This window comes from Prorops nasuta, unplaced genomic scaffold (assembly GCF_024137725.1).
Source record: "Prorops nasuta isolate Cenicafe-Biocafe unplaced genomic scaffold, Cenicafe_Pnas_1.2 PNAS00045, whole genome shotgun sequence".
Lineage (NCBI taxonomy): Eukaryota > Metazoa > Arthropoda > Insecta > Hymenoptera > Bethylidae > Prorops > Prorops nasuta.
Window position 1 is genome coordinate 949,329 of NW_027116842.1, and position 24,368 is coordinate 973,696.

The window sequence follows — 24,368 nt, forward strand, 5'->3', positions numbered from 1 at the left end:
AGAAATACAGATTTTAAATTTTCTTAATGAATGTAAAATTAAAATTAAAGAAATCACTTACGTTATCAACTACTGATCTGGTTATTCTTTTAATTAAAATCTTAATATTCCCAATATTTCAAGCTTCTCAAATTATATTCTATTTCTTTATTATATTATTTGAAAATTTTGCTAATCAACTTGTTTTGGAAATATTTTGAGTAATGTCGATTATCCGAGTAATCGAGTTATTTGAAAAATCTACATTCATTCGAAACATTCCAAAAGTAAGCAAATTAATTGATGTTAATTAAATTTTTTTACAATCGATTTAATCGAAAAAATCGAATGTTTTAAAAGCTATTTTCTAATTATTTATTTCAACGATTAAATTCACTTCTGAAAAAACCGTTGTCAAGGAAGGATGTCTGAAGTACGTATAAAATTTCATTTATCTATTTTTCATGAACAGATTTTTATTTTAAAACAATTAATTCATACATTAATAAATATAATTAATATAAATTGTATTTAATTACAGCAAAAGCAGATACTAAAAGAAGGGCGAAAAAGAGCGTCTCAATTTGCTCCACCAGGATGGCAGACAGGAGGCCAAAGGCCAGGCGCTGCCGCTGCCGCTGCCCCTGCCGCTGCCGCTGCCACCGCCACCGCCACAACGTACTCGCAGTCCAAACCGGGTCCGTCGGGGATAAATTTAAAAACATATAAAGTGCCGCGGGTCATGGGTATCGGCGGCGTGGTGGACGAGCCGATGCCCATGACTGAGGCACGTCCCGACGGACCCACCAACAATGGCACCAATGAGGATGGTGTCGTTGGAGATGAAGGAGAGTTTCTCCATGAGGGAGCTATTGAGGGAGAGAATGGGCAGAATGAGCCCCCAGCTCATTATAAAAGTATGTATTTCTTTTCATAATCTATATATATATATATATATATATATATATAATGTAATAATTTTAGGTAATTAAAAATTGGAAATTAATAAATATGTATTTTATTATTTGTTGCAGAAACCAGGTGGAACTATCGAGCTGGCAGGAAGGTCCGGCAGAGGGCACAGCAAAGGGGGAAACAGAGGGCCGCCGAATATACTGGCCAAATAATGGCGGCCCAAAGTTTTTATATAAATAAAATTTTTACTTGGGAAGAAATGAAGAGAGGGAGGGGAGGGAGGGGTGGGCGTGGTGGTATGGGTGGCCGAGGTGGGAGGGGAGGGTTGAATTTTTAATTTGTAAATATATAAAATTTTTTGTAAATAATTAGTTATAATGTAAATATGTTTAATAAATTATTTAAATCAAAATATATTTAAAGTTATTTTATACAATTAAATAATATTATTTGAAAAATTAAAATTAATAAATTTTTTAATTATAAATTATCGATTAATTTCATTTATTAAAAAATACAAAAACGAAAAATTAAAAATCTATTATATCTTTACGCTTAAAAAAAAAGTACAAGTCAAATACACATAATAATAATAAATTGAGACTGTGTACAAATAAAAAACATTAACTTTAATGATAATGCTATATATTTCCAAATTTATCATGTTTACCATTATTTATTTGTATAAGAATGTAGCTACACATTATTAATATATTATGTTTTTATTAGTACTTGCCATGGTTTATAATCTGAATTAATAAACGTGTGAAAAATTTAATTTTTAATTAAAAATAAAATGATTTCCATAAAATATGACTTGAGAGCAACAATTACTCTGAGAGCAATTTGGTTGAAGCCAGCATTCAACAGATCATCCTTCGAAGAATCCTTGTTGCGAGTAGAACCATCACTTTTCTCTTGGTTGAATCCCTAATGAACGTCCACTTCAACTGGTGTTCAGAATCCTCAAGCAATATTCCAGCCATAATAGACTCTTGATGTTGGAGAGACCCGCAGCTTCTGCAAATACAGATTTATAAGTTACAATGCAACGGTAATTAAGAATGAACTATCTTTTACTTGTTTATATATAACACTCAGGATAACATTTTTGAAATATGTAATGTACAATTTCAGTATGCCTGCCTCTGATTAATGTTCCTGATGCAGCGGGGAAGCATATGGATCGTTCGTTGTTGTAAAAAGCCTCCAGTCAGAATAATGACAATTTTTCTTGCATTCGGGCAACCAAATGCATCGATTGGAAGGGTTTCAATGTGTTCCTGATAAAGTAAGTTTGCCTTTAAAAAAGTGTCATTGGATCCATTGAAAATGATTTTCCTATATTTGCATATTTAAGTAGTTCTTAGTAAAATCCATAAATACCATAGGAATGTTTTCAGAGCCTTGATCTTCTGGATTGTAACTAATTTTCTCATATCAATTTTCTCCATTTCCAGGCCGATGTCTTATCCGAGAGCATTGGACATTGGTTGCAGAATAATGGTGTGGAGACTCTGAGAGCAAATTGGAAGAAGCCAGCATTCAGCAGTTCATCCTTTGATGAATCCTTGTTGCCAGTTGAACCATCTCTTCCTTTGGTCGAGTCCTTATGAATGTCCACTTTAACTGGTGTTTAGTATCCATAAGCATTATTCCAATTATAAGAAAGATTTTTTTTTTTAAATTGGAATTGCAGGGAAAACTCATGTTTACCCGCACAAACGATACAAGGATCCTTTGCACGGGTAGTATGAGACTTGCTGCCGACCTGGAGAGGTCAAGTTATTTGGAATATTAAATCCTAACTCGACACTCAACAAGATTTACGGCTATTCCGCACCTACCCACCAAAATCGTTCCATTAAAATAACCTATAAAAACGAAAACGTTGAAACAAACATCAAAAACTTTACAGAATAATTCATAATTTACCTGTGGATGTCATACTCGATGAAGATTCCCCACAATCTTCTTTATTATCCACAATTGACATTTCACTTCACTACACTTTACTCACGTGAAATATTCGAACAGGTTAATATAGGTTATGAACACGAGAATTTGACACTTGCTACACTTTGTGATGGCTCACACGGATATGCCGTGGACTAGTGTATTTAAAGTGACCTAGTGAATGTCACTGTCCTTCTCTAAAGCCGAAGTTGCCCGAATCGGCATAAAAGTGGCTAGTCACACGCTTAGGGGTATTTATCGTTATGTGCTTGCCCCCTCTGTTCAACTATATCTGTGGAAAAAATAGTCATTTCTGGCATCACTGGTCACGTCTCTGAGTACCAGGGTTAGGCTGACTCTTACCAGTGCTAGGATTCTGTAACTTCCCAGCGATGATTGTCGGTATCCCTAACTACCGATAGTTGTCGCTTGCAGTAACGAAAAGAGCGATTCTGTAACTTCCGTCTATATGGATTCAGTAACTAGTTATCGACAACTTTCGGTAATTGAATCGAGTTACCGAGAGATATCGCTAAGAGCGATTCTGTAACACAAAGTTTTCGATAATTGTCGTTAAAAACGTCGCGGTCGATACCGAATTCTATCGTTAACTTAACGACGACCGTGATTGGCGTCAGTAGAAATTTACCGAGAAAGTAAATATAATAAATGTTACAAATATTTCTTAAATTAATATTTAGAAATCACAAAAAAGTACTTACAATAAATTTTCTTCATAAATTAAGGCTTACAGTAAAAATCGTAGGAAATAAAATTTAATATTTTTCCAATTTTTATATTTAAAAATAACTATATATATATACAGGGTGTAACGAAACGACCGCCTTTTCTCGTAACTGGAGGTTCGGGGTGACAAACTGAGTGCACGTGTAAAATTTCGTTCGAATCGTTCAAGAGGTTTAAAAGTTATTTCTATTTAAAAATCACCCTTTTTCAGTCCTTTTCGAACGACTTTAACTGCATAATGGAAAGTGGAGAAAGTGAAAAACAATTTATGAGCACCCAGCCAGAATGTAAAAATTATCGATCGCGTGCGGTAATACTTTTGCTATTTATTTCTTTAATCTGGCTGTTAGATTAATTTTAAAAATAACAAAATCCTTTACATTACAATTCCAATTCAATTCAGTACAAGCATCATTGACTGATTTGATGGAAAGAACGAGTTGACGCAATGTAAAGGAAAGTATCAAAAGCTAAGATATCGCGCGAGCGCAATGATAACTTAATAGACAATGCATGAGGGCATTCTCTTTCTACTAACGAAACTAAAGGGAATGATTCAAAATCAATACATTGATGAAGGAAAAAACTAAACTCACCCATTAAATGTTCTGCAAGTTCCTTTAAATCGAAGTTTTTGAAAAAGCTTCAAACTGGCTCCTCGATGATTTCCAGAAAGCACACTATCACTGATTTTACATTTAAACACTTGTGAATTTAAACAAATTAGGTATTAACCTACGTTTCTTCAAAACACTGGTGAATTTGACACTTTTGAACTGTTTGAAGTAGAGTGATTAAGAGTGGTCGAAACGAATTATTGATTATTCTATCTCTCTGTGTCTCTCTTTTCAGCCTACTTCAAACAGTTCAAAAAGTGTCAAATTAACCGGTGTTATGAAGAAACGTAGGTTAACACCTAATTTGCTTAAATTCGCGAGTTCTTAAATGCAAAATCAATGAAAGTGTGCATTCTGGAAATCATCGAGGAGCCAGTTTGAAGCTTTTTCAAAAACTTCGGTGTAAAGGAACTTGGAGAACAATAATGGGTAAGTTTAATTTTTTCTATCATCAATGAATTGATTTTAAATAATTCTTTTTACCTTCGTTTGTAGAAAAAAATGCCTTGATGTGTTTCCTATTAAATTATCAGTGCTGTCGCGTGACATCTTACCTTTTGATACTTTCCTTTTCATTCTATCTTCTCCCTCTTTCCATCAATTCAGTCAATGATACTTGTATTGAATTGATTTGGAATTGTAATGAAAAGGATTTTGCTATTTTTAAAATTAATCTAATAGCCAAATTAATGAAATAAATAGCAAATGTATTATCGCGCGCGATCGATAATTTTTACATTCTAGTGGGGTGTTCGTCAATTGTTTTTTCACTTTCTCCACTTTATTATGCACAGTTAAAGTCGTTCGAAAAGGACCGAAAAAGGGTGAGTTTTAAATTGAAATAACTTTTAAACCCCTTGAACGATTCGAACAAAATTTTACACGTGCATTTGGATGGTCACCCCGAACCTCCAGTTACGAGAAAAGGCGGTCGTTTCGTTACACTCTCTATATATATATATGCAGGGGTTTTCTCTAAAATATAGAATTAATTGTGTAATTTAACTATAGCATACAGGCACTAACTGTACATTGCCTGACTCAAAAAAATGTTAAAACATTAATTTTTAATATTTATTTTAATTAAAATATACTTACGTTTTAATATTTCTTTTAAATAAAATATGATAATTTTGCTATAGTAAGAATTGCTATAGTCAAAATTGATCTAGTCAAGTAACACAAAAATTCCTATTTCGGTTGGTATTAAATACACCAATATTACCAACTTCCCTAGAACCTTAACGAATTTTATCGTTATCGTACAAATATGAGTTAGACCGACTATTGTCGTAAAGCTAAAGTTACAGAATCGCCATTCGTTAGCGCAAGCGATAACTGTCGGTAGTTAGCGATACCGACAGCTGTCGTTAAGGGGTTTGACCCACTTGAGGCCAAAAACACTCACAATATAATAGTTGATGTGGTATATATTATTTATTACGAGCATTGTGAGTTTTTGGCGGAATGCGTCCAAGGAAAAGCAAAGGTTTATTAAACTTATTCGTCGGATAAATTTTATATTAGTACCGTTGAATCTCTAGCGACATCTATCTCGGTCGTTGTTAAATTATAACGATATTATTAGTTTTCCTTTCAATAAAAATCTCAGTGAAATATCAATTCTCAGCTGAATAATTCTGTTTAGTACAATTTATATTAACTTCAATTGTTCGTAACTCCGTCGCTTAACTAGGATTGAACTGAGAGTTTTCTTAAACAGGAAAGGTTTGTTTATTCGGTACGATTCGGTTGGTTACCGACAGTACCGACATTACAAGCGGCAATCATCGCTGACTCTGAGTTACAGAATCCCACTACAGGGCGGATTAGAAATGTACGGATTAACTAGTGGGGCCAACCTAAACCAGAGTATATCAAATTTTAGATATTAAAAGTTGATGATAATGTAAATTTATATTCACGATTACTCCACGCAGTTTAACTTAGGGAGTAAAAAGATCGAGTGGAGGGGATATTCACAGATTTATGATATTGTGAGTGTATTTAGGGTCGGTGTCTTCGCCCAGAAAGTCGGACTTAAGTAGGTGTACCAACTTAAATTTTTAATAGTAATAATAGCTTTCACAATGTTTTTCTCCTCTACATATAATTTTTTTTTATTTTTAATTAAATTTAATAAGTCCATACATATAAAATTTCATGCAATAAACTATCAAAACAAAATATATTCGGAATTTTGTGAACAAAAATTTGTGATTGGTACACCTATTTAAGCTCGACTTTTCAGCGGAGACACCGACCCTTACTACCCGGGGGTTGATTACGTATTGTGACTTAACGTGAAAATGTTCATACCTAACTGAAAATTAACCAATGATACAGTTGAATCAAGTTTATAAACTCATCTGATTGGCTGATCTTGAGTAAAAACTTTTACGATAAGATACATGATTAAACTTCTGGCACCTACGAAGTTTTTAATCGAAGAAACGGGGGAATTGGGAAGGAATACCTGTGAAATTTTAAAGATTGAAGGAACTTTAAGGGGCCTGTACTATTAAACAGAGCTAAGCATTCTCTAATGGTACGGATTAAAGGCCTAACAGTCTTAGAATCAGCAAGATTCTCCTAGGTAGCGGTCTTTTTTTTCGTTCGGCGTAACGTTTCTTATAAACATAATAAATAATTTTCTGATATTATAGGTCTTAAATAGTTCAATTTACATTTAATTCCTTTAATATGTGAAAAGAAATATATAATTAAAAATATAACATTTTTAATTACTTCTATTTTGCATTTATATTTTAACTTTATTTTTTTTTTATTTGAAAACAGGAACTCTTCTTGGAAATGGAATTTGATGGACAGCGCCCCTTAAATATTTACATCTTCTCGATCGTAAGGCTAAATTATGAGAAAATTGTGTATAAGCATTTGTTATCAGTTATTTCAAATTTATCATAATATTGAACGACGCTTACTGTCATTGATGATTTCCACTTTTTTTCTATTTGTAACTCTAACAATTTAATGTTTAATTTTTCTTTTCGTAATTAGGCTTGTAATATTTTTATTTCCAATTCTGCTTTGTTCGTCATATGTTTCTGCATTAATAGTACAAGTTCTTTCTTGCTTTCTATCAAATTTTCTTGTGCGTCATTGCAGGATCTACTTCTTATAGAACATTTCTTATTTGCATTTGACTGTTTTGTAGCAGCCTTTTTAAGAGGCTGGCTCAGTGGCGTCTTTAATTTCTTGGGATTCCATTTATCCCAATTTTCAATTTCTTCATTAGCAAGCAAATACTGTGCGTAATAAATAAATAAATAAATAAATAAATAAATAAATAAATATATATATATTGTTGAATACAAATATTAAAAGTAAAATTTAATTAAAATTTTTTCCTCAAAATATATATTAACTTGAAACACCGGGTCATTAGAATCTAAATTATTTTCATCTACATTATCATTGTCAGGATCATCAATTAAGTCAGAATTATCATCTTCATAATTTGCAACCATTAAATCGGCAGTAGGACTAGTAGCAGGATGAGGTCGATAATCTTTATCAAAAGGATTAATCAGTCCGTCAATCTGATTAGCTATAATTGCATGTACTTCATCCATTATAATATCTGGTTTTACTGCGTGAATTCCACCACCTATACATTCAAAGCTACATTGTATCCATAAAATTGTCTATATAAATTACAGCAAATACATTACAATTTCATTAATAAATTAATCATCTGTTTTATATGTTTCACGGTGTATTGCTGCGTAATATTTCCTACAATTTGCTTTTAAATTTTCCCACAATAATTGCAAAGAGTTTTTCGTTCTAGTAACGTTTGACATTTCATTATTATATTTTAATGTTATCTGATCCCAAGTTTTGTTTTTCTGCTTTAAACCAACTTCTTCGGTTTTTGTATTTTCCAGGATATTCGCATATGTTTTTATAATTCGAAGAAAACATATTTTCTCAACCAGTATAAAATTGCCTTTTCTTCTTTCAGTTTGATTCATTTTCTTAATGGACAAACACTTAAATAATTAAAATTTGATTTAATATTACTGTAAATTATTGAGTATTTTATACATATAATAAATAGAATTACCTTGCCAAATACGAGAGCCAGACAAAACTATTTATACCAAATGTCAAATAACCACAAAAATATTATATTAATCAAAATCTAATGTGAAGCGGAAATAAAACAATTGAATACCAAAATGACTGAAATAAGGTAAGGCATAATTACAGAAAAAAAGGCTGATAAAATATAATTCGAATGGTTTAAAAAATAAAATTGCATTTGTTTAGTCAATAGCATTTTGCTTTTCTGTTGCATCATCATCTTGTATTACAGATCCAACTGGTAGTCAATTTTTTAAAATTTCCAGGTGGTAGCAGAAAGCCGTGTAATGTAAGAATGCTTGTCTATCCAAATCTCGAGAATAGAAAACAGCCGCGTCTTCAACTAAAAATTTCAGAACACGACAAAATGACCCCTGTAATAAGTTGCTGAAAATATTAGTAAAAACCATCATCACCGAAGTCTTCAACCAAAATTACTATATACTTTACAGCTTCAATCTTATTTTGTCAACATTACTCAGTCAATAAAAGTCTTAAGTCCATTCGCCAAACTTCTTTTGTATTTATAGGCCGACTGATAAAACTCCACGACAAATTGCTATTTCACGTCATCTTTCTAATTATAATCAATTCTCACTATTCCTTGTATGTAATTCTCCATGTCCAATTCTTGGCACATTTCAACATAATTTTTCCACCATTGAAAAATATTCGTATAGTATAAAATTTCGTTACATATAATAAATATTTTATATATATACGATACATGGACATTAGCTGAGTAGCAAACTTATTATTTATTTTTAAATAGTTTTTATCTCTCATATAATTCATAAATGTTAATCGTATATAGATTACGTACTCAAATCTGTTATTGGTATATGTATACAAACAAGATTCCTTTTATTCAGTAAAGGTTGTATAATCCAATCAGCACTGCGTTCCTGATAAGTTCGAAAAAATCTTGCACGGAGTCTCTTTTCAACAAATATGCTAATGTAACTAATGTAATAACGTCATCAAAGGTAATCGAATCATAAAAACAGGTTCATCTAATAACACAATCTATAATACCAATATAGAAAATAGCGTAAAGAAAAAGAGTCCTCAATTTATATAATGGCAACAATGTCAATGTCATCGAAAATGACATAACCATTTATTCTTTGAAATACAAAGGTAGAATAATGAAAGTAATATACATTTCATAGAAGCCTGCAAAGAAACGAAAAAAATTGGTGTATATTCTGCACATAGTACTTCATAGTCATTTACATTTTAAAATATCAAACATAGACATAAGGTCATTATTGAAATATGGAGTGCAATAAGAAAGAAATACCATACTAAATTTTGAAAATAACTGTCAATCAAAAATGCTCTCTCGTTGTCATGTAAATTATTGTTATCTGCTTCTCTGTTAACATTATATAGTGAATCCGGGTTGAAATTATCTTCATTTGTAGTTGATAATCTAATAATGTTGTGCAAAACAGCACATGCCACGATCAATGGCATAGTTTTTTGGGGTGTCTAAAACCGGGATCCCCTAGGTAAAACTGAAAATTGTTTTACTAATACCCCAAAACATCGTTTCACCATTGATCGACTACGAATTTGCGATTCATTGTATAAAACTTCTGCAGGTGTGGTAGGATTTTGTAATGGAGTCAATAAATATGGTAGGCATGGATAACCTGAATCTCCAAGTATTAATCCACTGCCAAATTCTTTATTTTCCATTCGTGTCTTAATGCTGGAGTTATCAAAAATGGTGGAATCATGAACTGATCCAGGCCATCGTGCAACTTATATCTAAAAATTCTAATCTTGAATTTACGATGGCCTGCACATTTATAGAGAAGAATCCCTTTCTGTTGCGATAAAGTTCACTTCCCTCACCGCCTTAAATGTAATTCGTATCTACATTAAATTGATAAAACAAACAGATTGGTTCCACTGACGTCAAAATAACCAGATTTCTTGTTATAATAACGTCAAATTGACCAATTTTGCTACCGTGGTGAAGTACATAAATGGCAATAAATGATGTATTTTTATTACCATAAGACCGAAGTTTAATATGAATGCAATCAATTGCACCTAAAACTCGAGAAAATCGGGCTAAATGGTAATTAGCATTTTGAGTTTTTAGCATGCTTTCTCTCTATCTGAAGGAAAGTTAATAAATTCTTCATGTAGTTCAGGTATTGCAGTTATTACTTTGTGAATTATTACATGAACACTACTTTCACTAATTCCTAATAAGTCACCTATTGCGATAAAATAATCTCCACTTGCTACAAATTTCAATGTTAATAGCAGTTGAATTTCTGGTGGAATCGCATTGTTTCTGCACAAATAAAATTTAAGCTTAAAAATATATTTTAAATACAAAAGTACGGAAATAAAAAAAAAAATAAGTTGCAAGCAAATTTTAATAAAGACTATATAGATTTTGCAATGTTGTAGATACAACTATAAAAAAATTGAAATATTTTATTTAAAAAATACCTTTCGGAACTGGGTTGTAATTTGTGTTGTATTTTTTCCAGGACCATTTGAAAATTATTTTAGATAAATGAACCTACGTTTAAAATCAGTGTCATCATACATATTGAACCTGCAGTTAACCCTCTCCTTTATAACTCTGGTTCTCCGTTGAAAAATCGGGTTACTATTTTCTCTATCTTCGTCAGAATCGTCATCATTAAGTAAGAATTCTAAAATATTCTCTTCAACATTCTGCATAATAATATTTAAAATGTGTATCTAGGTTTGTCTGAAATTGAATTCCTTTTGGAGTAACTAAGCTCCTTCCGTTCCGGGGGAATTTAGTTTCCGTTTCTTCTGTACGTTAGTGGCAGGGGAATAGGGACTGAACATACATAGTTATTATAAGTCTGTGAATATCCCCTCCACTCGACCTTTTTACTCCCTACGTTAAACTGCGTGAAGTAATCGTAAATATAAATTTACATTTATCACCAACTTTTAGGGTGGGTGTCTCCGCCGAAAAGTCAGACTTAAGTAGGGGTACCACCCTACAAAAAAGTTACCAGGCTATAGAATTATTTTTGTGCTAGAGTTGGAGGCATGGAGTTTTATAATTTCAAACAAAATTTAAGCTAAATTCAGAAGTTTATTAAGTAGAAAAAATTTGGAAATATAGAGGGAAAGCTACATTAATTGTTAATTTTTTAAATTAATTATTTAATAATGATCCCGTTGTTTCAATCTTTTTTGGAGTTGCTAGAATTGGAAGACGAAAAATTTATAAATACACAAACTCATCGTTTACGTCTAGAAGCCAGAGTTATAAGAACGAGAAAGAATTGGTTTGATATTTTAAATTATAAAGAATTTCAAGAAAGATTTCGTCTATCCAAGGATCAATTTTTAATGTTGCTGAATCGAATAGCATCAAGATTGAGATCTAACAGAGCAGTAAAGTAAATTACATTTAACAAAAATTTATGAAAAGTTAATTTTAAAATGGCATACAGAGCTTTAAGTTATTTAGTTTTAATTTTTCCATTAAATATTATTTTAATTTGAGTCTATGGTTTGTACAGCTGAAATCTGTTCATAAATATAATATATAGTTTTCACGAAACAACTGCCTACACTAAATTAACTAAAATTATTATATTTTTCAAATTAATTCATTGAACAACAATTATGAAAAAGTTAATTCTTTTTACATATTATATGTAACAAGTATATATAAAAACTGTATATTCACCTAATACTTATTTACATTAATTTTAACAAGTATTTGAATTTGTATTTTATGATCTTTAGCCCATCAGATATATCACCTTGTATCAAACTGCAAGTCGCTTTACGTTTTTATGCTACTGGGTCTTACTTGATAACCTGTGGAGATTTTTGTGGCATTTCTACGAAGTCTGCACAAAGAATAGTACACACAGTTTCTCCACGAATTGCAGCACTATGTAATGATTTTATTAAATTTCCAGTGGAGTGTAATGAAATTTTGAGGGTCCAGCAAGAGAATTTTAAAAGAGCTGGTTTTATAAGAGCAATAGGTGCAATTGATTGCACACATGTGCGAATACAATCATATGGTAAGAATATAATTCTTGGATATACTTGTTCAACATAAAAGTATTTATTCAAATTCTTGTTTGAAAACATTGTTTAATATTACATAGGTGGGAATGATGCCGAATTTTATAGAAACAGGAAAGGTTTCTTCTCCATAAATGTACAGGCCATTGCTGACTCTGAATTAAGACTACTGGATTTTGTTGCTCGCTGGCCTGGATCAGCTCACGATTCAACAATCTTTGATAATTCAAGTATAAAAGCCAGGTTTGATTCTGGAGAATTTGGGAATTGCTTGTTACTGGGTGATGCTGGCTATCGAAACCTATCTTATTTGATGACACCTCTTCAAAATCCTATAAACCCTGCAGAAGCTTTATATAATGAAGCACAAATTAGGACTCGTTCAATAATAGAGAGATGCTTTGGAGTATGGAAAAAAACTTTCCCTATTCTTTCAATCGGCTCACGTTTTAAAACAATGGAAAGAACTATGGCAGTCATTATAGCAACTGCAGTTTTGCATAATATAATAAGAATAACAGATACTGTACAAAACTCTGATTTTGACACATGTTGTAATTTTGTTCAAAGAGAAAATGACAACATTCTACATGCCGATGAAAGGAAGTATTTAATCGATAATTATTTTCAAACTCTAGTGTAATATTAAAAAAATAATAAGGCTTTATTACATCACTGAGAATAAAGTTTAATATAAAATTATGGTAACTGTTTTCATACAGAGTATTAATGCTACATGCCTATACGTATATTGTTTCATAAATGAAACTGAACTTGTTTATAACAAAGCTATCTGCGACAAAAATTTCAATCTAGTATATATGGTAGATAAAACTAGTTACGCTTTTATAAATAGATCTATTAGTATCTTAGCATTACGCGTTTAAAAAATTGCTATTTCTATGGGTTTTCAAGAAAACTGTGCAAAAAATGAAACTTATTATAATATAATGATATAAACATGTAAATTATTCATTAATAAATTTATTTTGTTTATTAAATAAAATTGCAAATAATGTTATGTTTAGTATACTTTTATAAATAATAACTTAAATAAACAAGCTCATTTTCCTATTATATAAATTTGCACATACAGTATTTTTATACTTTATAATTTTCATTATAACAAAATTATTGTCTTTTATCTTCACTTTACAAGCAGTTATATAAATCTAATTGTTTGCTAATGCTCAAATTCTACATGGATGCATTCCACAATTAAAGTATTGTATAATGAAACTAAAAAAATTCTCTTTAGAACCTTAATTACAAGGTTTTCACCTTTGATTTGACTAAATCGCACAGCCATTTAATAATAATTATTAACATAAACAGTCCTCTGAAAGATCTTATTAATTCCTACATAAACCAAAGTAATTCTTATGAAATAATTAACTATTCGCAGAAAATAATTTAATAACATATAACTTTAACCTATAAAATTATTCCGCTAAATAACAACATACTTAATTTGAAGAATCAGAAGTTTCAATAATATGTGCAATGTTATTATTACCACATTCGTTTAATTTACGTTTAAGTAGTGTAACTTTTAATTTTTCTTTCGTAAGTTTTTCACTCAAAATTTGTTTTTCTATTACACTTTTTTCTTCTAATTCTTTTATCATTAAATTGTTCAACTCAATTTTACTTTGTAGTAAGATTCCCTCTGTGCTTTTAGGAGTATTTGAAGAAGTTGGTCTCCCTATTGTTGATTTCATCTGCACTGAAGTATGCAGAGGTTTACTCAAAGGTTTGGATAATTTTTTTGGATTCCACTTTGCCCATTTGTCTATTTCTCCTTTTTCAGTTAAATACTGAAAAAATAGTAAATTGATCAAATAAAATTCGCATAGTAGTTTTTACTTTTGTTGCTGAAAATATCGTATATTAAACCTGAAAAACGGGATCACTGTTCGGATCTTCGTTTTCTTCATCTAATATTATTTCTTCTGTTATATCAAGACCTGTATTTTGAGCAGATTTACTATCATTGTCATATGGATTGTTTGGCCCATCTACAGATATGTGTATTAACTCATATGTTTTATCGTAAAGAAGATCAGTTGCAATTTTATTGATCCCACCTCCTACAAAGAAATATTTAAGTATTTTAATACAAATAAAATTATTTTAAATAATATTTTCATTACCTGTTTTGTACAATTCTTGTTTCATTTTAGCATAATGTTTTCGTGTTTGCAGTTTGATATTCTGCCACAGTTTCTTCAAAGATTCTGCATTTACATTTCTATGCATGTTTTTATTAAATTTCAAACCTATCAATTCCCATGCTTTATTTTTTTCAATCTGTTCTACAGCATCTGTAATTTTATTTTCGACAATCATTGCATAATCTTTAAAGATATAGGCTAATTCTAATTTTTCCTTGTATAAAAAATTTTCATGTCTTTTGTTATTGTTAATCTCCATGGTTTCAAATCTGCAAATACAAAATGTAATATATGATAAATATCAAAATAGGGAACATTTTTCAAAAAAATCTACATATCTGTTAAACAAGTGCTCCTATTCTCAGATTTATCTATAAGTTAGGCAGGGGCTTTTCAACAGTAAATTTGTAGTTAACTGAAGATAATTATTTACAGGATCACATATTTTGCATTTTATGCAAGTCAAATATGTTGGAAATTATTCATCATTTACTTACATGCAATTATAACTGCAAATGCCTTTCCTACACAGATTACACATAACGGCTTCACAGTATCTGCCGTTTCTGCTGCTTTTCTAAAGCTTTTTCTACTTAATTAACTTCTGAATTTAGCTTAAATTATGTTTGGAATTATAAAACTCCATGCCTCCAACTCTAGCACAAAAATAATTTTATAGCCTGGTAACTTTTTTGTAGGGTGGTACCCCTACTTAAGTCTGACTTTTCGGCGGAGACACCCACCCTTAATATCTGAAGCTTGATATACTCTGGTTTAGGTTGGCCCCACTAGTTAATCCGTACTTTTCTAATCCGCCCTGGTAGGAGTCAGCCTTAGATCATGTTTCAAAATTCACTGGCAGTGGTTGCTTACGATCGAGGATTAGATTTTCAATCCGGATTCAGCCAACCGCAGTCATGCAGTTCCTGGCGGGAATACGAAGAAATTCCCTAGGTTAATCCGAATTATATCTGAGCTTTTCGATGAAACTAATCTGATTAAGTGGAAGATCTGAGGTATTTTAATAAGATTATCCACTAACCGCGAGTTTACAATTTGTATTAACTAAAATTATTTGAAAAAAGTAAGTTGTAATAATAAGCTGCTGGTAGTGCTGATTATACTGTTTTGAATGGCAAATCAAAATAAATGTCAATAATCACAATCGGTTAACCGTTGGTTTAAAATTATATACTTATTTGACAGATATGGCATTAAATAATAGCATTATTTCGATTATATTCGGTGATGACGAAGAAGAAGATGCAGTGATTCCAATTCAGAGGAGGGAGGATCATATAAGAATTGAAAATTACTTTTTATACATTGCTTGCAATTACTCTTTGTCCGGTATATTTAAACTTCAAGCTGCCTTTGTTTTAATATCATGACATTTTTATTCAAATATATTAATTTTTATGCCTTTAATATATGAACATTTTTATTTTGCTACACAGATTTCAAATCCCATTTCCGTTTAAAAAGAGAAACTTTTGAAATATTATTACAACAAATAGGAGGAGAATTATTACGAAAACATCATGCTCCTAAAGTTGATCCTGCTAAACAATTGGCCATAACTTTATGGGTTTTTGGCAATCAAGAAGTTTATAGGTTGGCAATTATTGAGTAGTAAACAAAATCAATTTAAGTGTAATCTAAATAAAAAAATAATTAATTATAGATCTGTTGCGGATAGATTTGGTCTTAGCAAGAGCACTGTATGGGAATGTGTTTTTAATGTAGCTTATGTATTAGAAGAACATGTAGGAAATTATATTAAATGGCCAGAAAGACAGGAATTATTGCATAATCAAAGGCAGTTTCAAGCGATCAGTAATTTTCCGGGTGTCATTGGTGCAATTGATGGATGTCACATAAAAATCAGTGCACCTTCTTATCATCCAAATAACTATATAAATCGTAAAGGCTTTCATTCCATTATACTTCAAGGCATATGCAACGCTAATTTAAAATTTATACATGTGTTTGCTGGTTTTTGTGGAAGCGTTCATGACGCTCGTGTTTGGAATGAGAGCGATATTAAACGATTAATTGAAACCGAAAAAAATAGATATTTTCCTGAAAATAGCCATTTATTAGGAGACTCTGCTTACCCATTATCAACTTATTTGCTGGTACCTTATAGAGATAATGGGCATTTAAATGAATTGCAAATAAATTACAATACCAAACTGTCATCAACAAGAATAGTCATCGAAAGAACATTCGGAATGTTGAAAGGCAGATTCAGGAAATTACGAAATATTTATATGTTTAATACTGAAATGATCCCTTTAGTTATAATGACTTGCTGTATTTTGCATAACATATGCATTGATGTTGGAGATGATCCTATTGATTTTGCTGTCAGCGAAGAAATAGAAGATAATAATGATTTCTATGGTGATGAAGATGTAATTCTGGACGCAAATGTGAAGAGAGACATCATTGCTAATCTAATAAATTAAGGTAATAATTAACCTGTTCGTAAATGATAATTATTTATATCTTAATTTATTTGAACAGAAAATAATTCTTATATTGAAACTATATGTATAAAACAATTTGGAAAGTATTCATAGCAATTGTATGAGTTCAAGGAATATTTTAAAGTGCTTAAATAAATACATACTTTTAAACTTGATAACAAGAAACGTATCTTAATGTATTAAATGCTATCATTTAATTTATATAAGAGTATAAACCTTTAGCCTAAAATAATAGATTTAAAATTATTCTTCCCTGAATGTGGTACAGGGATATTTTTTTAATAATTCAAGAAACTCTTTTTTAATGGTGATAGTTTCCTTATGGTGTCTTTCTCGTTGTTGAAGTAAGTTTGTATATAATTCTTTTGAAGAATTAATAGAACGCTGTCTTACATTTCTTTTATCTATATTACATCTACATGCATTTTCATTAATGTTTAAGCAAGAAGGATCATCATTATCCATTTCAGGATTACTTTCAATTCGAACAATATTTTTATTCATTCGGAAACCTGATGTGCTTGAAGCTGTTGATATAGGGTTCATTTCAGGCATGGGATCAAGAATTTCATGCATTATGTCATAATACTCCCAATTATCTGTGTTTTGTCCTGTTTGATTATTATTCTTTTTTACATGTTTATACCTTTGCTTCAAATTTTTCCATTTCATTGCACATTGCTCGCCATTTATGGAATAACCTTTGGCAGAAAAAATATTTGATACTTTGTTCCAAATCCTTTTTTGAAAGCATTTTTTTTCTCCTAACTTGTTAATGTTATCTCTAACTGCTTCTATCAATAGTTTCGTTGTTTCAGTACTCCAAGCAAATCTTTGAATAGCTGCAAAAAGCAAAAAGATAATTAAAATAATTATTTTTCTTATATTACTTTTGCTTATATATTTTAAATAGAAAATCTTCATTACCTGGTTCATCCATACTGATAATATGAATAGTCATACAGTTATTTTATGTCACTACTTATGATAATTTCATTGTTTAACCATATGACAGTTTTTTCACCACAGTTGCCTATAATCTTTATTAATTTTGTAATGATAGTTCTTTAGCAGTAAAGTCCACAGTGATCCGCAGAAATAAAACGTTCTAATTCAGATTTATTATGTTTATTAAGCATCTCTATTAATAACGATATCAAACCTAACCAAGAAAGATAAGTTAGATATTTTATTCTTTTATTAACTTTTAAAAATGGTGCGATTATAAAAAGAATAATTATCAAAAACTCACAGACAACTTTTTGCAGATAATGATTACAAATTTACACAATTGTTAACCGTTCTCGATTAGTAATTAATACTCTCACTAAACGTCAATCCTTGATCCCACTCAATTCAATCCGGTTCAGATTCATCGAACAGCTCGGATATAATTCGGATTAACCTAGGGAATTTCTTCGTATTCCCGCCAGGAACTGCATGACTGCGATTGGCTGAATCCGGATTGAAAATCTAATCCTCGATCGTAAGCAACCAGTACTGCGGAATATCCTTCTGTCTTCTTTCAATGCTTCATTCTTGACAAAGATATAACGATATCCGCAATACTGGCAGTGAATTCTGGAACACGGCCTTAGACACGTCGGATTGATCTAGAGAATGTAGTTTCTTTTTTTTGTCAGTTGCATGACTGTGACTAGATTCCAATCCTATCTGATCCAATCTTCAGAAAAGAATTACACTGAACCTAAAAAAATAGGTCCTCTATCCGAAATAATCCGAATATTCCTAATTGAGTTTAATCACTGAACGTAAGTTTCAGTGAAACGTCAGAATAAAATAAAATTTTATCCTTAAATAATTTGAAAAAATGAGTGTTATTACAGCTCTAAAATATTATATTAAAAAAATGTCTGAAGATAGTGGACCTGGTATGAAAATTCTTTTAATGGATAAGGAAACTGTAGGTTCATTCTACTTTAAATATTAAAACTAAACATATTTAGTATATATTTTCTACTCATAAAATTGATAGAATTAAATATTTTTTGTGTTTACAGACAAGCATTGTCAGTATATTATATACAAAATCAGAAATTTTGTCAAAGGAAGTATATTTATTTAAAAGAATAGATCAACTAACACATAATGAATCATTAAAACATTTAAGATGTATTGTATTTATACGTCCAACTAAAGAAAACATTCATTTACTTTGTAATGAACTTCGATATCCTAGATATGGAGTATATTATATTTGTAAGTATAATAACAGGTTTATCTTCAATGTTTTTAATAATATTTTTAATATAATTATGAGATTTAAGATTTCAGTAATATTATTGCCAAAGCTGATATCAAATTATTAGCTGAAAATGATGACCAAGAAGTAGTTAGAGAAATTCATGAATATTATGCAGATTTTCTAGCAATTAGTCCACACTTATTTTCACTTGGATTAAGTCCATGTGCACAAGGTATTTATGTTTTAAAGAGTGTAAATGATTATAGTAGAAATCTGAAAATTGTTAACTATTTATTCCCAGCTTTATCCATAACATCTATTTTTTTAGTCATCTTAAAAAAATTTTCTTTTAAAGTTTAGTAGTGTACCTGAAAAGATTGATTCTCAATCAAACAATTTATTTTAAATTCAATTCGGATAAAAATTGACTGGACTTTTCATATTCATAAAAGTTTTTCCTAAATTTTATCTTTATTTTACTCTTTTGGTCACATATTTTTAAATTACAATCAGAAGAAGAGCAATAAAACTAGTATGTTTTGGTTTTTAAGCAAACTTTTGAATAACAGTGATTGTATTCAGAGATTTTGTTCTAAGTAAAGGAAATTTATAAATGTCTATACTCAACATATATTCTAGTATTCAAGCTCCCTTTAAGATTTGAGTGAAATCTATGAATATGACCATGAGACTATTTGTTATTTTTTTATTCAAAATATGGGTATTCTAATTTTCTAAAGACCCCTAATGGAATTTAAATATATTTAATGATTACATATTACAAATATTAAAGAATGAATCATTTCATTATGCAGTAATTTGAAAGGATTAATAAAATGTAGTTAAGTGCTAATAAATTATTTAACTCTTTCATAGGCAGAACAAAATTTATCAATTTAGTTGAATATTAATAAGATTGATATCACTGTATTGTATTGGTGACTTAAAATGGTTTACCCGAGTAGCAATTTTTATCCAGGTGAGGTCATTTAGACCAATTTTGCTACTGATGAATTTGGACCAGAAATTCGTGTTTAGCGAATGCAAAAACCCTTTACTAATAGATTTCATAAAAATCTGATTAACCAGGAAGAAATAAAATGGGATTGACCAAAAATGCATTAATTCCTACGAAAGGGTTAATTATTAGAAATATCTGAAAAATCTTGTCAGTCATTAAGTTGAGCTTTTTATATATATTTAACATTATTTTTTTGAAGGATTATCATGGAATCCTGTTCAACTTCATAGAACAGTACAGGGAATAATATCGTTATTATTATCATTGAAAAAGTGTCCATGCATACGTTATCATAATGGTTCAGAAATGGCTAAAAAATTAGCGGAAAAATTAAGAGAAGTACTGAGTAAGGAATCTAGTTCATTTGAGTTTAGAAATGAAACTAATCCCATTCTACTGATTGTGGATAGAAGGGAAGATCCAGTTACTCCTTTACTTAACCAATGGACATATCAGGCAATGGTACATGAACTTTTAACAATTAATAATAATCGTGTTAATTTATCACATATTAAAAATATCTCTAAAGAATTGGAAGAAGTTATACTTAGTGCAGAACACGATGAATTTTATGCAAATGTAAGAAACTACTATTATAAGCTTCACTTATTCGTATTATGTAGTTGTCTATTTGTTAATATTTTAAATTTAAATAGAATTTGTATTTGAATTTTGGTGAAATTGGACAAACAATCAAAGAGTTAATGGACGAATTTCAAAAAAAAGCTAAAAAGCATCAAAAATTGGAAAGTATTGCAGATATGAAAAATTTTGTAGAGACATATCCACTTTTTAAAAAAATGTCTGGAAACGTATTAAAGCATGTAACAGTAATAGGAGAATTGTCATCAATTGTTGGGAAATACAATCTCTTACAAGTATCGGAACTGGAACAAGAGTTAAGCTGTCAAGACGAACATTCTTCTCAGGTACACAATTGAATATATTTTATAATATTATTTTCAAATCTCAAATTAATATGAAAATTTTTGTTCAGCTACAAAAAATTAAAAAGCTTTTAAGTGACCAAAGTGTACGAGATATAGATATAACACGATTGGTCATGTTATATGCACTTCATTATGAAAAGTATGGAAATAATGAAATTGCAAATTTAATAGATGGGCTAAAGAAAAGAGGTGTACCTGAAAAATACATAAAGGTGATTTTTAAAATACTAGTTTATTTTGAACATTAATTATTAAGATAAGGTTTACAACTCTATTAAAGTCTTTAAAAAATCATAATTGACTTTGAAATGTTTTAGCTTGTGCATGGTGTTTTGGGATATTGCAACATTAATTCAAAACAAAATAACCTATTTCATCATGAAGCTGTAGCAAAAATTACCAAAAAATTAATTAAAGGGTTAAGTGGTGTAGATAATGTCTACACTCAACATAACCCATTAATAACAGAAACAGTCGAAGATTTAATCAAAGGAAAATTAAGTACACAGCAATTTCCTTACTTAGGGAATACAGTGATAACAAAAAAGTACGTATGATTTATAAAACTTTAATTTAGTAAATATCTTTTCAGGCATTTGTATATTTTATTATCTGATATTACAGACTACAGGATATTTTTATTTTCATGGTTGGTGGAACGACCTATGAAGAAAGTTTGGCTATTTATAACTTAAACAAACAGCATCCTGGTATAAAAATAATTTTAGGTGGTACTACAATCCATAATTTTGAAAGTTTTACTGAAGAAATTCTAGCTGGCAGTATTTCTAATAGAAATAAGTCTAGGAACCATTAAAATATGAAATGTATTTTTTCTATACAGGATGTGTTATTTAAATATCCCAAAACAATCCTAAGAAATCATGTACTTCCGGTTAAGTTCGTTAATGAACTTCTTTTACCTCAAAGGAACTTTACTTTCAATTCCTTATTGGCTCTGTTTGAAAGTCTTAACTGTCAAAAAACAATGCCACTTGAATTACAGAATTGCCAGAAATGACCTTTTTTGGTACAAAAACAGTTGAACAGGGAGGGCAAGCACACAAAGCCGTAAGTCTCTATGCATGTGAAATGGCTACTGCGCCAGTCAATAGGGGAAGGTAGGGGCTACTCATTCATACCAGGCTGGACACTCAAGCCTCGAAGGCTCAAATTATTTATACCTAAGGCAATTCTTAGCCAACTAAAAAAAGTTAAAACTGAGGAAAATACATTTAAGTTGGTAGCAGTGCTTGATGCGTTGGGTGAAAAATGTGTGTGGTCACGTTAGGTTAGTAAGGATGACATCTTGTTACTTAACTATAGCATAATTCACTTTAGAGATATTACCAAATTTCGTTTAATTTAGTTATATTAAACGTAATGAATGAAATTATTTGAGAGAAAATGGTATCTATAATGAACAGTAAAAAATATAATTAAGGTAACAAAATAATTAAAAATCCACTGCTTTTAGTTTGATGCGATAATATGGTGAAAGCAGCCAGCTTTAATGAAAACTGAATACCAAAATATTATAAGAACCGAAAATCGTTTAAATGAATTGCAACTATTGTACATATCATAAATTTATTTAAATGATTACAATAAAAGGATATTGTTGTGGTTCGTTCGCAGATTCACGGCAAACTCAAGAAATTTTTGTATAATAAAGATTTATTATGAGATATTACTAGAGATGAAACGGGAGATTGCTCATACGAGGCAGCGTTGCCAAGTCCGCCATCTTGAATAGTACTACGTTCCAGTGTTGCCAGAAAGTAGACCGTCGGTCTACAGAATTTCCCCCTCCACTTACCACCACAGATGCATGCTCGCTTGCGTGAGCCATCCCCGCTTCTACCGCTGCTCGATGGTCACGAACACAAGTAGAAGCGTCCGTACATGTGTCGACTGGCTTCGCTCGCTCTCGCCTATCCTCGGATTAAAGAGAGAGCGGAGATACTTTCTCGGACCTCTCTGTCTTTCTCGCTGTTAGCGTCTAGCAGAAGTTCGAGGCAAAATCTGTCCGCTTCGCTTTGCCGAAAATCTACGAATATTTTATGTTATTTACATTTGCAGCCTAATGCCTTTATACATGTTTTTCAGCATTTTATATAAGCATTGACTTATTTAAATCAATAATAAATTAAGGAAATGCGTATTTGATATATAATAATTATTTTAACTACAATTTCATCGTTATATTTCGCTTATTTCCGTAAAAGCTGCATTTCATTAATTTATTATTGATTTTCGTAAGTCAATGGTCATTAAAAAAAAATTTAATTTAAAAAAAAAAAAGTAATCGGCAGGAATCGAACCCGGATCCACGAATCGCCACGCGGTTACCTTACCGCCTAGACCACAAAGCTTCTTCGGTGCACGGTAGGCAGAAAGTCTTCTTAAGGACTTGAAATCTTCTTTTGCACCGTATAAATAAACGAGCAACCGACAGCTTTATTCATTATTATTCTGTCATAATGGTACAAAAATTAAAGAATAATTAAATATTGAATAGTTTTCAAAAGCTGTTCCAATAGCCAAGGACGGAAACTACGAGCGTTGATTATATTTATCTTCGTTCTTGGCTATTGGAACAGCTTTTGAAAACTGTTCAATATATAATTATTCTTTAATTTTTGTACCATTATGACAGAATAATAATGAATAAAGCTGTCGGTTGCTCGATTATTTATACGGTTCAAAAGAAGATTTCAAGTCCTTAAGAAGACTTTCTGCCTACGGTGCACCGAAGAAGCTTTGTGGTCTAGGCGGTAAGGTAACCGCGTGGCGATTCGTGGATCCGGGTTCGATTCCTGCCGATTACTTTTTTTTTTTTAAGATTAAACTTTTTTTTAATGACCATTGACTTACTAAAATCAATAATAAATTAATGAAATGCAGATTTTATGGAAATAAGCGAAATATAACGATGAAATTGTAGTTAAAATAATTATTATATATCAAATACGCATTTCCTTAATTTATTATTGATTTAAATAAGTCAATGCTTATATAAAATGCTGAAAAACATGTATAAAGGCATTAGGCTGCAAATGTAAATAACATAAAATATTCGTAGATTTTCGGCAAAGCGAAGCGGAAAGATTTTGCCTCGAACTTCTGCTAGACGCTAACAGCG

The 24,368-nt window shown here is 30.6% G+C and overlaps 4 protein-coding genes across 5 annotated transcripts; 2 read left to right on the forward strand and 2 right to left on the reverse strand.

The window, feature by feature from the left end:
• Nucleotides 1-13,422: 13,422 nt before the first annotated feature.
• On the reverse strand, nt 13,423-15,143 carry LOC136784056 (uncharacterized). 2 transcript variants are annotated; one of them, XM_066744528.1, is made up of 4 exons: nt 15,052-15,118; nt 14,534-14,823; nt 14,277-14,470; nt 13,423-14,197 (listed from the first exon to the last, which is right to left on the reverse strand). In XM_066744528.1, exons 1-4 carry the CDS (start codon nt 15,093-15,095, stop codon nt 13,847-13,849), a joined length of 879 nt encoding a protein of 292 aa, XP_066600625.1. In that variant the 5' UTR covers nt 15,096-15,118; the 3' UTR covers nt 13,423-13,846. The 2 variants fall into 2 exon arrangements, with proteins under 2 accessions (XP_066600625.1, XP_066600626.1); XM_066744529.1 differs by having other exon boundaries at nt 13,431-14,197; nt 14,534-14,969; nt 15,052-15,143.
• A 619-nt stretch (nt 15,144-15,762) lies between these two features.
• On the forward strand, nt 15,763-17,025 carry LOC136784033 (putative nuclease HARBI1). The gene is made up of 3 exons (XM_066744486.1): nt 15,763-15,904; nt 16,012-16,168; nt 16,239-17,025. The coding sequence occupies exons 1-3, from the start codon at nt 15,763-15,765 to the stop codon at nt 17,023-17,025; spliced, it is 1,086 nt and encodes a 361-aa protein (XP_066600583.1).
• LOC136784041 (uncharacterized) lies at nt 16,425-18,591 on the reverse strand. Its single transcript, XM_066744498.1, has 3 exons — nt 18,299-18,591; nt 17,974-18,208; nt 16,425-17,888 (listed from the first exon to the last, which is right to left on the reverse strand). The coding sequence occupies exons 2-3, from the start codon at nt 18,005-18,007 to the stop codon at nt 17,290-17,292; spliced, it is 633 nt and encodes a 210-aa protein (XP_066600595.1). The 5' UTR covers nt 18,008-18,208; nt 18,299-18,591; the 3' UTR covers nt 16,425-17,289.
• A 73-nt stretch (nt 18,592-18,664) lies between these two features.
• LOC136784040 (vacuolar protein sorting-associated protein 45-like) lies at nt 18,665-22,274 on the forward strand. Its single transcript, XM_066744497.1, has 8 exons — nt 18,665-18,970; nt 19,068-19,266; nt 19,335-19,484; nt 20,473-20,852; nt 20,930-21,202; nt 21,271-21,435; nt 21,541-21,770; nt 21,848-22,274. Exons 1-8 carry the CDS (start codon nt 18,878-18,880, stop codon nt 22,038-22,040), a joined length of 1,683 nt encoding a protein of 560 aa, XP_066600594.1. The 5' UTR covers nt 18,665-18,877; the 3' UTR covers nt 22,041-22,274.
• Nucleotides 22,275-24,368: the final 2,094 nt, after the last annotated feature.

What these genes read in the sequence shown, in the direction of transcription:
- LOC136784040 (XM_066744497.1), top strand. Translation starts at nt 18,878, where the DNA reads ATGAGTGTTATTACAGCTCTAAAATATTATATTAAAAAAATGTCTGAA. An exon ending in ATTAAGTCCATGTGCACAAG is followed by an intron (nt 19,485 to 20,472) that starts GTATTTATGTTT and finishes ATTTTTTTGAAG; the next exon opens with GATTATCATGGAATCCTGTT. An exon ending in AATACAGTGATAACAAAAAA is followed by an intron (nt 21,771 to 21,847) that starts GTACGTATGATT and finishes CTGATATTACAG; the next exon opens with ACTACAGGATATTTTTATTT.
- LOC136784033 (XM_066744486.1), top strand. Translation starts at nt 15,763, where the DNA reads ATGGCATTAAATAATAGCATTATTTCGATTATATTCGGTGATGACGAA. An exon ending in TTGCAATTACTCTTTGTCCG is followed by an intron (nt 15,905 to 16,011) that starts GTATATTTAAAC and finishes TTTGCTACACAG; the next exon opens with ATTTCAAATCCCATTTCCGT. An exon ending in GGCAATCAAGAAGTTTATAG is followed by an intron (nt 16,169 to 16,238) that starts GTTGGCAATTAT and finishes AATTAATTATAG; the next exon opens with ATCTGTTGCGGATAGATTTG.
- LOC136784056 (XM_066744528.1), bottom strand. Translation starts at nt 15,095, where the DNA reads ATGTGTAATCTGTGTAGGAAAGGCATTTGCAGTTATAATTGCAT. An exon ending in ACAAGAATTGTACAAAACAG is followed by an intron (nt 14,471 to 14,533) that starts GTAATGAAAATA and finishes ATTTCTTTGTAG; the next exon opens with GAGGTGGGATCAATAAAATT. An exon ending in ACAGTGATCCCGTTTTTCAG is followed by an intron (nt 14,198 to 14,276) that starts GTTTAATATACG and finishes CTATTTTTTCAG; the next exon opens with TATTTAACTGAAAAAGGAGA.
- LOC136784041 (XM_066744498.1), bottom strand. Translation starts at nt 18,007, where the DNA reads ATGACTATTCATATTATCAGTATGGATGAACCAG. An exon ending in TATCAGTATGGATGAACCAG is followed by an intron (nt 17,889 to 17,973) that starts GTAATGAAGATT and finishes TGCTTTTTGCAG; the next exon opens with CTATTCAAAGATTTGCTTGG.